Raw genomic sequence first — 16,066 nt, 5'->3', positions numbered from 1 at the left:
CAATCAACAATAAACGAATTAAAACCTGCCACGTGCGCGAAAACCCACTAAGCACCGACTTATTTCCCATTCATTTTTTACCTAAAACACTCATTCATTTTCAATTTCAGTCGTCTCTCTCAAAGAACTCTAACATTTTCAATCGTCTACTCAAATGGAGTGAACGATTGTCGTGGGATTTTTCGTCCATTAGATCATCTGAACATTGTGTTTATTTTTCTTTCAAAATCGGTCAGAAAGCAAAAATCTGAGTGTTTCATGTACCATCGATTTCTCCTCCACTAGAAACGTAGAAGTCATTAAACGTCTGATTGTTGTCTTTAATAAAATTTCTAGTTATTTTCTTGTGTTTTTATGCGTTATTGAAGTTGATCATGATAGATAATGTTTTGTATGCATGCAATGGTTCTTTCGTTATTTAGGGTTTAAAAATTAGGGCTTTTTGGAATAACACACTAAATTCTTATTTTTTTCCTCTGAATTTTGTCAATTCCATGGCTGATTTGGCATATGGGGTTTAAAATTAAGGCTTTTTATCATATCGAAAAATTTTGTCTCTTAAAGTGATAAAGTTGGGGTTCTTTTCCCGCATTTGCTTGTTTTTTTTCAAAGACGTGTTCAGACAATATTGTCTTTTTCTTTTGAATATTTTACTGATTTGGACTATCTTATCTTCTTCATAGGCATAGTGAGGTGAGACAGGATGGCTGTTATTGTAAAATTACAATTTCACCATCGGGGACAACTGGTAACTGGACCATTAATAAGGTATGAAAATGGTATAACATAGCCTACTATTGTAACTGTTGACACTGATGAACTGCATGTTATTCAATTCAACAAATGGGCAAATGATATGGGGTACTTAGGTGTGGAGAAATTTGCATGTCAAGTCAATAAAAAAGAGCATTTTAGTTTATTAAGTATGATGATGATGTGCTAGAATTCTACAAAGACCTTCATGATGGAAATTTTATTGATGTTTATTTATGTCACACTGTTAATATACCATGCGTTGATATTGAATTGGATGAAATGTTAAGTAGTGGTGTGGACCCCAGTGATATTCCATATGACCAAATAGCTGGCTTAAGTGAAGTGCCACAAACGCAAACAAGTAGAGCTAATGCTAGGGCAACAAATTCACCTATCAATGATATAAATAGTGGTTTTTTCACTGAGGGGAAGTGTGAAGGGAGGGATGCTGATATAGAAGAGTCTCAGATGAAGGGGAGTTCTACAACTTTCATCTAGCCACAAATTCAGATTGTGATGAATTTGAGAGGAATTCTGAGAGTGAGGATGGTGAATATGAGAGTGTTTCTGCTGAAGAGGATACACATGATTCACTTTATGATGCTGATGAGGATGTTGTTGTAGAGACAAGTGATGTAGAAGTTGACCTTGTTGTTGCTAGATAGACAAAAGTAAATCAAAAGAACTGGAAAGAGAGATCTAGTGATGTTAATATAGATTAGCTACCTAGTAGCCAGTAGGTATTGACCCTGGGTTTTGAAGACATTTACAAGGACACGACTGCTAAATATGCTGAAAAATTAGGAGGGGATGAACAGTATCTAGAAAGTTCAGATCCAAGGAGCGAGGATAGTATTGATAATGATGTAGATGCAGATGATGAGGTGTAGAACCTTCCTCCAAGAAGATACAGTAGAAAGGTCTACTTTGGCCCTAACTGTAAGAAAATTATTTTCCAAATGGGAATGGTCTTTGAAAATGTTAGACAATTTAGATCTGCTTTACAAGACTATGTTATACAGAGGAGAGTTCAGTTAAAATTAAGACCAAATGAGAGGAATAGGGTCAGGGCAACATGTTTGAACTCTAGTAGATGTAGATGGCATATTTTAGGCAGTTTACAGGGCCACACAAAGAACTTCATTGTTAGCACATACTACCATGCCCATTCATGCTTCTCAGTCACAAGGAACAAACTTGCTCACACAACTTGGATAGTTAAACATTACAAATATAAGTTCATTAATCAGCCTGAGATAAAGCTCAATAAGTTGCAAGAGTTGATAAGGATTAAGTATGGTGTGTATGTAGGAAAAATAATATGTGTCAGGGCTAGACAGAAGGTAATGGGTAAGTATTTAGGTGATTACAAAATGAAGTTTGCTAGGATTTATGATTATGCTGACATGATAAAAACTACTAACCCTAGAAGCACTGTTGTGGTGAGGACTTCAAAAGAAATAGAACCTGGTAAAGAGGTCTTTGTGGGGATATATATTTGTTTACATGCTTTGAAAATAGGTTGGTTAGAAGGGTGTAGAAATATAATTGGCTTTGATGGTACATTTCTGAAGGGAGTGTGTAAAGGTGATCCATTGTCATGCAATGCTAAGGATGGTAATAACCAGATGTACCCTGTTGCATGGGCAGTAGTTGAGAAAGAGACCAAGAATAATTGATCATGGTTTTTTAGGTGTCTAATGGAGGACTTGAAACTGACAGAATCTGAAGGTGAAGGACTAACAATTATGTCTGATATGCAGAAGGTATGTATATTGTTTTAATCTCATTTTTTACTTTAATACTTAAGCTTGCATTATATGAACTTTAACAGTGTATTTTTGTTTTTCAAGTTGTATCTGAATTGATGCCAAATGCTGAGCATAGAAATGTATATTGTTTCTGAAGGTTAAATTAGATGAGTTGGAGCAACTGGAAGAAAACCTGGAGTGGTGAGGAAAGAAGGAAGAAATTATGGGATTGTGCAAGAGCTTCATTTGAAGTATTTCTGAAGGTTAAACTAGATGAGTTGGCAGAATTGGGTAGCAATAAGATAATAGAAGACTTGCTTAGATATCCCAAACAGTCATGGTGCATTGTCTTTTTTAAAGACTATAGTAAGTGTGATGTTGTGGAGAACCCCATGTCTGAGACCTTCAATAGTTGGATACTTACTTCTAGGCACAAGTCAATCATAACCATGTTGGAAGAGATCAGAGTGAAAGTAATGGAGAGGATGACTAATTATAACGACACGACCAATCATTTTGAGTATTACAACCTCGTTCCCCTATTTACTGTTCAATTTATGCCTTACAGTTGTTATGTGACTTGCCGGGGGGATTAGTTCGGGTCCGGTGAGGTTTTAGAATAATTGGAGCACTTAGTTTCAAGGTTTGGAACTTAAGTTGAAAATATTGACCAGATGTTGACTTATGTGTATCGACCCTAGAGAATTTTTGCTAAGGAAATTAAGGTTTTGTGGTGCTGAGATAGATCAATTAGTACAAAGGTTATAGGAAAATACATTTCTGTAGCCCACTATGCGGCCGCATAATCACTCTGCGGACCGCATAATGGCCGCAGAGTGAAGCAGAAATGAGCCAAGTTTGAGGACCATTGTGCGGTCAATTATGCGAACGCATAATTATTTCGCGGACCGCAAAACCTATCGCAGAATCAATTTGGGATTTTCGGAGGGAAGTTATGCGGTGCATTATGCGACCGCAGAACAAGTCTACGGTGCATTTTGCGATTGATGAACAGGTCTGCGGGCCGTAAACCTACCGCAGACCCAACCCGAAACAACCCAATTTTTGAAGATCAATTCCGCGGTCCATTTTGCGGGCCGCACAATAGTTTCGCAGTCCACTCTGCGATCACAGATCTTAGTTTGGAGAGTCCATTTTCTTATTTTTATAACCCAACCCAACTTTGATTTATAGCCCTTAAAGATCAAGTGCTTTGTTCATCAAGATCTTGTTCAAGCTTTGAAATCCAACAAGGAAATATCACAGGATCTTCACCCAAGAGGTAAGGTTCTAACCCCTAGTCTTCAATATCGAGTTTGGATAAAGATGAATGATTGGGAGTATAATTCTTGGGTGTGAGAGTATTATTTATACATACACATACAAATAAGGTTTGTGAAAAGATTGTTGAGTTCAAATGGGTAAACTTTGGGTTGAAAATGGTAGAAATCTTCAAAGATTTTAATTGAAGATTTGAGGGTCGAGTTGATGTCATAATTTTGTAAAATCTGTATAGTTGGACTCGTGGTTGGATGGGCGTTCATATTTTATAATTTTTGTTGGGTTCCGAGACGTGGGGCCCACGGACGATTTTTGAGTTAATTTTCATATTTTATTGGAAAAATTAGTATTTCCTTATGGAATTTATTATAATAATTGGTATTGACTAAATCAAATTAATTGTGGCTAGATATGAGTCTTTCGGAGACCAATTCTCGTGGCCAAAAAATGTTATTTGCCAGAAAATGTCATTTCTATGGCCCACTATGCGGTCGCAGAATCACTCTGCAGACCGCATAATGGTCATAGAGTGAATCAGGAGTGGGGCAAGTGTGGAGGAAAGTTTGCGGCGCATTATGCGACCGCATATCAGTTCTGCGATGCATTATGTGACCGAAAAATAGGTCTGCGAACCGTATAATGACCGCAGACTGAGGCAGCGTTGTCCAATTCTGGAGGCCATTTTTGTGATCCATTATGGTGGCCGCATATGCGACCGCAGAGTGTGTTTCAGAACTTTATTTTTCTGATTTTATAAACTCGACTCCATTCTTATAAAACACTATTGGGGGTCATTTTGAAGGATTTCATCTGATATTTTAGAGAGAGGTGAGAGCATCTTATAGAGAGAAAGTGAAGGCCTAGTCAATTGTCCATTAATTCTTGTTCAACGTTTGAAGATTTCACAAGGATCTTGCTAGGGCTTCAAAGAGGTAGGAATTTCTAACCCTACTCTTCAATTTCGAGTTTGGGAAGATATGGGTGATTGGGAGTATAATTCTTGGGAGTGAGGGTATTATTTATACACACGCATACCAATAAGGTTTGTGGAAAGATTGTTGAGTTCAAATGGGTAAATATTGGGTTGAAAATAGTAGAAATCTTCAAAGAATTTAATTGAAGATTTGACGGTTAAGTTGATGTCAGAATTGTGTGAAACTTGTATGATTGGACTCCTGGTTGGATGGGAGTTCATATTTTGTAACTTTTGTCGGGTTCCGAGACGTGGGGTCCACGGGCTATATTTGAGTTAAATTTTGGATTTTATTGGAAAAATTAGTATTTTCTTATGGAATTAATTACAATAATTGGTATTGACTGAATCGAATTAATTGTGGCTAGATATGAGGCTTTCGGAGATCAATTCTTGTGGCAAGGGCATAGCGGAATAAATAATTATACGGTTTGAGGTAAGTAATAGTTCTAAATTTAGTCCTGAGGGTATAAAACCTCGGATTATGTGTTATGTGATTGGTTTTGAGGTGACGCACATGCTAGGTGACAGGCGTGTGGGTGTGCACCGTAGGAATTGTGACTTGGTCAATTCTATGGATCTGTGTAGTTGAATAAATAGTTGTTACCCGTACATATTTTCACGTATTATGGAAACTGAACTATAAATCATGTTTAAACCATGTGTTGACACTGATGGGACCCACAGAGGTCGTGTACATATTAAATTATCTGTTAAATTACTATTTTTCACTCAGTCATGATTTTACTTGCATATTACATCTCAGTCTCTCTCTTTTATTATTGATGCATCATATCACTATTTTGAGGCCGAGGGCTGCTTATCATAATTTATGAGAGCCCGAGAGGCTGGAGATGTTGATGACTGAGTGAGGCCGAGGGTCTAATTTTGAGGATATTTATAGAATCGCATTGCACATCGCAATATGTTTTATTGATATATACCATGATTGACTTGTTATAGCGCTTGGGCTAAAGGAGCCCCTCCGGAGTCTGTACACACCCCTAGTGAGCGCATGTACTTACTGAGTGCGAGTGCAGAGTGCCAAGTGTCGAGTGCTGAGTGATTGTGAGGATTGAGTGACTGTGAGGAAAGAGTGGCTGTGAGGTTGGAGTGAATGGGAGAACTGAGTGACTATTACTCTCAGAGGATGCATTGATTTCATTATTGCTACATTTCAGCTGTCATATATCACGGTTTTGGAAAATTTCTAAAAGACATCTTTCTTCTGTTTCAGTCGAAGTTGATATGAAATTACTGTGGAGTTTTAAATGTTGAACTTGAAAGCATGCCTATCTTCTTATGTTGGAAATTATTGTATTTGGACTTAACTGTGAAGCTCGTCATTATCTTCAGTTCTTTATTTTGTATTATTACTTACTATATTGGTAGTACTCATACTACACCCTGTACTTCGTGTGCAGATCCAGTTGATGCCGGACACAATGGGTGTTGATTCTTTCGCATAATTGATTTTTCAGAAATTCAGAGGTAGCTGCCATATTTCGCAGACCTTGTCTCTCCTTCCATATATTTTGTTTACTGTATTTTTGTCTCAAACTATTATAGACTGTGTTTTCCAGACTAGTGATGTATAGATACTCATGTACTCAGTGACACTGGGTTTTGGGAGTGTGTTTATTTTCAATGTTTGTGGGATTTACTCTTAAACTTAATTATTATGTTTTCAGTATTTAAAAGAAATTATGGGTTATTGGTGTTGTCGGCTTGCCTAGTATTGAGATAGGCGCCATCACGACAGGTTAGGATTTTGGATCGTGATATTAATATGAGAGAATTGTTACAAAGTGGAATTCTGATATATCTCTTATGGCAATAGGGTACATTGAAGAGCAATCTATAAGAGCCACCAAGCATGAATATAAATGGAATGTGGACACTGGATTTAAGATCCAAGATGGAATTTATAAATACATAGTTGATTTTGCAAAGAAAGAGTGCACATGTAGAATGTGGCAGCTGAAAGGCATACCCTCCTCCAATACACTTTGTGTACTTTTTTTTAAAGGTATGACATTGCTGACTATGTTGAGCATTGGTATAAGAAGGAAACATACTTCAAGGCATTCAATTGTTACATTCAACCTATGACCAACATGGAGATGTGGCCTCCAACTCAAAACCCCAAAGTTGAGCCTCCTGTAATTACTAAGATGCATGGTATACCTAAGAAACATAGAAGGAAGGTTCAAGATGAACCTACAAAGAAATTTGGTAAGAGATCAAGAAAGGGAACACCAATGACCTCTTCTCATTGCAAGACAGTAGGGCATAACAATAAGTATGTCCAATCCTGGTAAGAAACAAATACTCCTTATGCTTTAAGTATTTTTTAGTCTTTTGCTAAAAAAATTTTATATTATGGGTATTTTAGAAAGGGCAAAGTTCAACTACTGGTGCTGGGAGTAGTACTGCAAATGCACATGCTACTACAGCTGCATCAGGAGGTCATTCTAGTACTACTGTTGGTGGTGGATCTGCAACACAATAATTTTCTACTACTGCAACAGTTAGATCTACAACACAAAGAAATTCTAGAACTACTACTGATGGTGCATCAGGAACACAACAATCTATAACTACAGAAGAAATATCAAGGACTCCTCAACAAATTCTTAGAACTTTAGGTGGAAGACCAAATGTTTGGTGATTCAAAGACAGTCATAGAGAGGGTAAGTATGTGAAATTCTGTCCAATTATTGTGTCTAATTACTATACTAAGTTGTAAAATTATATTTCTATTTGAATGTAGTTTGGGTTAAGGTACAGAGTCACACATGATCTTAGGAAAATAATTGATGCTAGCCAGACTAGTATTGATTTTGGATATAGAGCACCTGGAACTAAGGTAGAAAGGAACAAATGCAGTAACACAAAGGCAACTTCAACAACATGCTAGAAGGAGACAAACTCAGGCAACCCTAAGCCAATCTGAAGCTCCTTCTTCAACTCAACCAAACCTGAGCCAATCTCAGTCTAACTTCAACTTGTCTCAACTATAATGATTTGAAGAAATATTTCTTTTTGTGAAAGTTTAAGTATGTTAGTATCAGAACTTATTTGTAGGTTATTTTGTGGAAGATTTAGTTTGAAATATTCAGAACTTGGTTAATGTTATTCTAGTTTGATTTTAGGCACAGTAGTAAACTGGTTTCTGCTAGTGTGCAGATTTGATGGCCTACTTTTGACAATCAAAATGGTTGTTTTGAACTTGTCTAATATATGTTCAGATGTTAATGCCAAACATCACTTTTCATTGCAGCAAAATACTTCAGACACTTGACATTGTCATTGTTTGTTAAAAATAAATATACAACACAAAGATCCTAAGCTAAGAATAACACTACAAAGAGCAGTGCAGCAACAACAAACGCAATTACATATTGTTTTCCCCTATTCCTTTGCTGCTCATTAACGCAAATTCTTGATAGCAGTCCCGAATTACTTGTTTGTAATGATCTAGAAGAGGTGGGTCGACCCACCAGAAAAATTACAGCAACTAGTTGTACCATAATTTGAGCATCCTAAGAACTTTCTACCCGGATTGGTGGGCTTCCAGGTTATGCACACAACAACATCAACTCCACAACGACAAACTACATGACTTTCCATTGCATTCTTGGCCTGAAGAATAAAATATCGACCTAGAGAAGAAAAAAATTGACTTGAATCTGTAAATATTTTGAAGAGAAAAAGAAATTCAGAGCTTGTATAAGTCAAAAATGAAGGTTGTAGGCCAAAGGAGGAAGAAGAACCCCTCTAAATAGATGGGCCCTTGGGTTTATTACCGTTGGGTATTGAAAAAAATAGCATTCACGCTCCTGCCAGGCGAGACTTACACGCACAACAACTCACTAGGAATAACTGATGCCACATAAATTGATTTAACTGTTGGAGGTGTTTATTAGTTCACTTATGTTCAAGTTGAAGTGTTTATATGGGAATTTTGAAAATTTATTTACCGACATGACAATCGGGTACAAATTTAAATGGCCAGGAGGCCATTTGCCTAAATTATATTTGGTCATGATTACCTTCCTGGAGTTGGCAGTTTGACAGCCTTGACTTCTCTAGACACGAAAGTTGTAAAGAGGGTGATTACACTCTTTTTTAGGGCGTGGGAATGAGGGGGAAAAAATGAAAAATCAGCTTCTAACCGGAGTATTTTCCAACCGTGGATTGCCACGTTGTCATATTACTATTGTTTATGTGTTCCAATCTTATATTTCTTCTTCCTCATATTTTATCAGCTTCTTGTAGAAATATAGGGTAAGACTACATACAATAGATCTTTGCGATCCGGCCCTTTTCCGGACCCCGTGCATAGCGAGAACTTAGTGCACCGTGCTATCCTTTAAAATGCATATTTTATCCCATATTTGTTTTGTTCTTTTTAAACTTCTTCTTTAGATACAATGACTATTTGTTTTAATTGTGTATTTCTTTTTTTCTTTTTTCGTTCCAAATCTTTTTTAAAAACAACTTGACTGAAACTCTATTGTATTTAGCAAAAATAAAGGACCGTGCAGATAAACATAAGATTTTCATTAATAAGCAGCAGCAAGCCAGCAACAGGTATTTTTGTAAGTACAATATGCCCCAACTGACACTTTGAAATGCCAGTTATGATTTTATTTTTGTAATCATAAGAGGGCCTTGTGTATCATCCACTCTTTATACATGTATATACTAAGCTTTTATTTGAAGGGGGCTTGTCTTGTCAACTCTGATAATATCTGCTTTCAATAGGAAACATGTTTAGCATTTATTCAAGAGGCTTCTCTTGCTATCTACAGTTAAAATGTACATTGTAAAATGTTAGAAGTCATATATATAACTCAAAACATCATATGCATCTATAAGAAAGAGAGAGTAAGGACCTGAAAATAAGTATCAAGCTTAGATTTTAGAGTGGCATACTCTTGCTTCACCCCTTGAAATGCCCTCTTGCACCTGAATACATTGTTCCAAATGTGCTCACTTTCCAATTTAATTTGAATAAAATGTTTTCTTAGAAAAAATCATTTTGTGGTGTTAGTTACCCAATAAAAAACATACGCCAAGAAAAATAATTTTCATCAAAAAGGAGAAATAACTTTCCTCTCTTATATACGGATTAAAGTCATTCTGCTTACAATTATTTTATTCTAAAATTTCATCTCGCTTGCTCCACCAATCAGGCAATCACTTAGACACTCCTAATATTATTACTAGCAATCTTTAGTACCCAAATATGTCAACAAAACACAATACAATTTTTTTGCAATTATTTTTTCTTTTATTTTCATCTCGCTTGCTCCACCGCACATTTAGAGCCCCTTTGGACATAAGAAATTTTTTCTTTTTTTTTCAAAAATATTTCACTTTTTTTCGAAATCAGAGTTTGTTCATAAAATTTCCAATTTTCACTTGAAGATGCATTTTGGAATTTTTTGAAATTTTGAATAACTCCAAAAAACTGTTTTTTCAAAGTTTTCACTCAGATTACTCACAAAATATCAAAAACAACCCAAAATTATATTCATGTCCAAACACAACTCTAATTTTCAAATACCATTTTCACTTGAAAAATTTTTTCACTTTTTTTTTGGAATTTTACAATTCTTATGTCCAAACGCCCACTTAGACACTACTAATATTATTATTAACAATCTTTAATACTCAAAATGTCATCAAAACAGTATATAATTTGCTAATATTGTTATTCATCTTTAATACATACATTCTTCAAAAAATATCTCTCACTCATCAATCCTAACTCCAAAAAACATTTTTCATAAAAAATACGTTCGGTAATACCAAACACATTAATGATTATAGAGAAATAAGAGGGAAAAAAAAGTGTCAAGATGCATGTTTACCCTTCGATATTTCTTTGATTGCAGTACTCTTGAAACTGAGAGCATTCGCTTTTCACTCTTTTTGCACCGATACTGCAGCAGAAGTTGTGCCATTAATAGATACTTGTGATTTCATTTTAATTGGAAAGTAAGGGAAAAAGTTGAGGTTCTACAGCCAAACTGCAAATTGATGCCTCAGCATTTAAATGACTCAACTCAACAAAATGCCCCTATTTATAGGGAAAAAAGAAGTAAAACATTGTGGAGAAAAGCAAAATTAAGTTTGAAATCATAATCATTATTAAAAAATAAAGCTTGATATCTAATGAAAGATAAGTCGATCTAAAATAAATAGTTCGAATCAGTTTGTGAAACTAAATTGGTTTTCGAATCAACTACAACGATTTGTTTTTTTTTTTTATCTCAAGGATAGTGACGAGAATACGTTTGGAAATTTTGAGCAATAAACCGTGATTGATGGTATCTTTTAAAATAAGTATTTTTTTTATAAATATGGAAGAGCGAAAGCATACAAAAAAAAAAAAGAAAAAGGGAATGTTGGAAATAAAAATTTTGAAAGGCCGAATATTCATGATCAAGTCTGGGGCAAACATGTAAAATGAAGCATATTGAAACTAAAAAAAACTAAGTTCCCAAATGATTTCCCCCCACCAAAATATGTCTGACGAGCTAGGAAAATTTACTTTTCTTGTAAAAATATCCCAAGGTGACTTTGTTTAAAGTGCACGTGTTATGTATTATTTCTTTCAGTTCATTTTACTTAGATTTTGTTTTCTCTAGTTGTCTATTTCAAAATGAATGACACTTTATATATTCATAAGTAATTTAATTTAAACTTTAATCTTATCCTTATAAGTAACATGATTTTATAGTAATAAGAGAATTTTTTTTAGTTTATCCAAAAAAAAAAAGAGAATTATTTTCCTAAGTACAACGAAACGGAGTTTTATTAATTTCTTGTATCATTTAATCCTTTTTCAACTATTATTTATACGATTTTGACTGTTGTTGAAGTAATGAATATGAGAACCTAAATGAGTTAATGCCTCATTTGTTTGCACTTAATGGAGGTCTGAATCTTAATTATTTAGATTTCAGACATTAAGTGTGTTTGATTTTAAAGTCTGAATCTTAATCATTCAGATCTTAATCATAAAGTGTAATTATTTTTTTTTACTTCACAATCACTTAATGGGTCTGAATAGGTCTCTATGATTAAGATCTATAACCAAGACTTAATTTCATTAAGATGTTATTATCCACTATCATTACTAACTGTCACCACAGCCTACAATTATCAACTACCACCACCACCATCATCCTCAAACATAGCCACTACCACCATCATCCTCAACCATAAACACACACACTCACCCACCTCAACTACCACAACCAACCACCCCTTCATCATCAATAACTATAGCCGGCCTCGCCCACCATTATAAACTACCACCATCAACCTTCCTCAATCACAACCACCACCACCACCCACCATTTATTAATTATCACCATCCTCAACCATAATCGTTATCGCTACCAATCACCACTAGCTACTACCAAAAATCACCACCATATATATATATATATATATATATATATATATATATATATATATATATATATATATATATATATATATATATATATATATATAATATTAGATTAATTAATATTTTATTTGAATTTTATGTTTATTAATTTTTAATTAAAGATAAATTTTATATATTCTGATGTTTAAAAAAACGAACAGACTTAATCATTTAGTATTCAGATCTTAATACACATCTTGATATTCAGATATGTATTCAGATTCAAATATCTTAATCTTAATACACATTTTGATATTCAGATATGTATTCAGATTCAAACGTATTAATTTAAAAAAAAAATGAGGCCTAAGTCTAAAAAGAAAACTTGGAAAACAAATAAAAAATTGTATGCACAATATATAAGCCAAAAATAAAAGGGAAGCAATACCGTTTAGGAGTAAAAAGAAAAAGAAGTTGTTTACAACACGAAGATTGAGAGAAACAATCCACATAAATCAGTTTAGGGCTAGAAAATAGTGATCCATTTTAAAGGAACAAGATTTAAAACTCTAGAGATAAACAAAGTTACCACAAAGCAAAATGAGGCATTGAAATTAAAGAAAGTTAAAGGGAAAGTGGGATGGTGGTATTAAAGTCTATTGATTGTACCTTGAGCTGCTACCCTTGAATCGGTACATCATATCATCCAGTTTATTAAAATCATAAGGTCCATTTGCCCTGCATACAACGAAATCAAACATTTGTACCTCGTACATACGAAATATTTAACTACGGTTCTTATACTTTCGGTGGCCAAATACCTATTTTATTCTTTAAATTATTAATTTTTTATCTTTTTTAATATTTTTTAAATATAATATTTTTTCTCTTTTTACTTTATATTATGAACTTATTTATCATGAAGTAAAAAAGGAAAAAATAACTTTCAGGCATATATAAATAAAAAATAAAGATAATTTAAATACAGTTTCCAACTGCAAAGTGGTAAGAGAATATTTTATAACGTAATGCAGCGTTGTTTGAACTTTGGACGGGGTAAATTATAATAGTTGGATTGCTGATTTTATGACGAATTTGTCTCAATCTGTCAAATGCTACTGAAACTAATACAATCGCTTCACCCCTCTATTTAACAATTATCTAACTAGTCTTAACGTATGTGTATTGCACATGTACTTTGTTTCGATATATAATTTTGTAAATCACATAAATATTATATTACAAATTATGTTTGAGTTATAAAATAAAAGTTTAAGTACCTAAAATTGATGAATAAAATAAGTGAGCATAATAAGAAATTAGTTAGAATAATTTTTCTGTATAAATAATTTTGGTAATAACAACAAAAACTCATACACAATTGAGAAGGAAAGAGAATAAAAACTTATGAAAGATATATTCCATGCATTAATAATAAAAAATTAATTATTTTTAAAAAGTATATTTATAATATATATTATATATACTTGAACTTTGCTCAATTATTTTAGTCCAACATAATATATGTCTGGAAATTATTATTTTCTTTTTTACTTTATAAATAAAACTTATTTATTCTATAGATAAGTCCATAATATAGAGTAAAAAGAGAAAAAATTATAATATTTAAAAAGTACTAAAAATATAGGATGATAATTTAGAGAGTAAATAAATATTTGGCCACTGAAAGATTAAGAAATCTAGTTGAGTGACCTTTTGAGTGATATAAAAATAGTTAAGTGGCTTTTCTGTTATAAACAAAATAAACATAACTTTACTAAGTAATTTTAAATAGTTAAGTGATTATTTGAGTAATAAACTCCAAAATTTTTCCTTTCACAACTAAGTCTTGATGCAGACAAATTGGATATATGGTTCTTAACTTCTTTGCTAAAGGCACTATTAATTCACCCTAAAGTTCTTATCAAAATTCGACCACCTCATTTTCCTATTTCAACCAACTAGAAATAGAGTCTCCGACTTGTCAAATATTGAGGAGGATTTTCCCATTGCCTAGATCTTTTACTATCGTTTAAAAAGAAAATGACTCTTAACACCTCGGGAAACAACTGTTAACTAGACCATTTTCTTTTAGAGTTTGAGTTTTTAGCATTAATAATGATGTAAACAATTTGTACACAATCAAATTATTTAATAAAAGATCATTATAAGCAAGTAGTTTATATAATAGGCATTTATTAGTAACTTAAGATTCTTGCACATATATTAAAATCTACTATGTAATCAAAGGGAAGACAAACGAAAGAAAGAAAAATTAAGAACCGGAACCCTAGGCTAGTTGTAAAGGAAAAATGAAGTTACTTACAGAGCAAGCTCAATATTACGGATAAATCTAGCTGAATCAGTAAAATATAGGTTGACGACTTCCTCCACGAAGTTAGGATTAGCATCATCTTGCAGTTCTTCTAGCTGAATAAATTGTTCATCTAGGTATTCCTACACACAAAACAAATATGGAAAAAACAAGAACATCTATTTCAAGTGTCTAATGTCAATTTTAGTGAAGATCATATATATCCTTGGAGATATATTGAATGATTTATATATGGATTACCTCATTAAATATATTTTATAATATGTAAGAAAATAAAGAGTAAATAATAAGACCTGATCGAAGAGGCTTCTCCTCATGTAGGCAGCTTGGCGTTGCATCTTTCGATCGATACAAAGAAAGTTGCACTCTTTGAAAGGGGCTATTATATAAATATCATGCTCATGCAAAAGGCTTTAATTTGCCTGGTCTATATGTATATACGGGGAGGCGGTGGAAAAAAATCAGACAAAAGAATATTCAAAGGGTTATAATTTTGAAATTCAATTAATGGTATCATTAATATTGTTAGACACTTGTCCCTCAACGGGCGGGTAAGGATTTTCAAAGGGAATTTACATGGTCCTAGTTTACTCAACTCATTGCTTTAAGCTTTTCTGTTTGATGCTCAGATTAATTAGTCCTCTCTCCTCTCAGATTACTCTTCATCCTGTTCAGCTTTTCTAGATTAAGTTCGCTCTTCGGTCTTCTAAAGAAAAAAGACAATAGAAAATACCCAATCTACTTGTAAACTCAAGAATAGAGTAACACGTGCGGGAGAGTGTTTAAAGTACTTGTCCCTCCTTGTGTAAGGGTTTCCAAAGGAGTTTAAATATTTAAATACACATATAATAACTCACTTCAATAGCTATTCACCTATTTTATGTAGTAATCGAAGTATATTGCACAAAAATAAAGTTACCAAAGATCGTATAACGGTCACGGCCTGAAATTCCCACCTTCAGGTCCGTGATGGTGCCTAACATTTCACTTGTTAGGCAAGCCAACGTTAAAATAATCTCAACCATTTTTAAGCAAATTAAATTAAATAGAAGTCAATTACTGAAATAAAGTACGGAATACCATAAATACCGAATTATCAAAATAAATCCCCGAATCTGGTGTCACAAGTGCACGAGCTACTAGAATAATACAATTAAAGGTCTGAATAAAATTCAAGCTGTTTGAAAGATAATACACAGCTAAGATAAGATAGAAGGGGACTTCAGAACTGCGAACACTGTGCAGTTATACCTCAAGTCTCCTCTGAGTAGCTAAATTCGAGCACGTCTATGGTACGTCGCTGGGACCAACTCCAAAATCTGCACAAGAAGTGCAGAGTGTAGTAAGAGTACAACCGGCTCCATGTACTCTGTAAGTGTCAAGTCTAACCTCGACAAAATAGTGATGAGGCTATGACAGGACATGTACGTAAATAACCTGTACAAGTATATACAAATACAAAATAACAATAACACAATAAATAATAATTTATAAATTTGGGAGGGAACATGCTAATGGGAATGATATAGAAATTTCAGCAGGAGAAGTGTCACATAACA

The 16,066-nt window shown here is 33.7% G+C and overlaps 2 protein-coding genes across 2 annotated transcripts; one reads left to right on the top strand and one right to left on the bottom strand.

The window, feature by feature from the left end:
- Positions 1-1,721: 1,721 nt before the first annotated feature.
- Positions 1,722-2,435, top strand: LOC138897824 (uncharacterized). Its single transcript, XM_070183843.1, has one exon. It carries the CDS (start codon positions 1,722-1,724, stop codon positions 2,433-2,435), a length of 714 nt encoding a protein of 237 aa, XP_070039944.1.
- Positions 2,436-9,405: 6,970 nt separating this feature from the next.
- LOC104109050 (pseudo histidine-containing phosphotransfer protein 2-like) lies at positions 9,406-14,893 on the bottom strand. Its single transcript, XM_070181920.1, has 5 exons — positions 14,801-14,893; positions 14,499-14,629; positions 10,644-10,715; positions 9,663-9,735; positions 9,406-9,572 (listed from the first exon to the last, which is right to left on the bottom strand). The coding sequence occupies exons 1-5, from the start codon at positions 14,843-14,845 to the stop codon at positions 9,552-9,554; spliced, it is 342 nt and encodes a 113-aa protein (XP_070038021.1). The 5' UTR covers positions 14,846-14,893; the 3' UTR covers positions 9,406-9,551.
- Between the last annotated feature and the right edge of the window lie 1,173 nt (positions 14,894-16,066).

Source organism: Nicotiana tomentosiformis, chromosome 8 (genome assembly GCF_000390325.3).
Source record: "Nicotiana tomentosiformis chromosome 8, ASM39032v3, whole genome shotgun sequence".
In the NCBI taxonomy this organism is placed as follows: Eukaryota; Viridiplantae; Streptophyta; class Magnoliopsida; order Solanales; family Solanaceae; genus Nicotiana; species Nicotiana tomentosiformis.
Note: the sequence above shows the minus strand (reverse complement) of the source record. Positions and strands in the feature narration are given on the sequence as shown.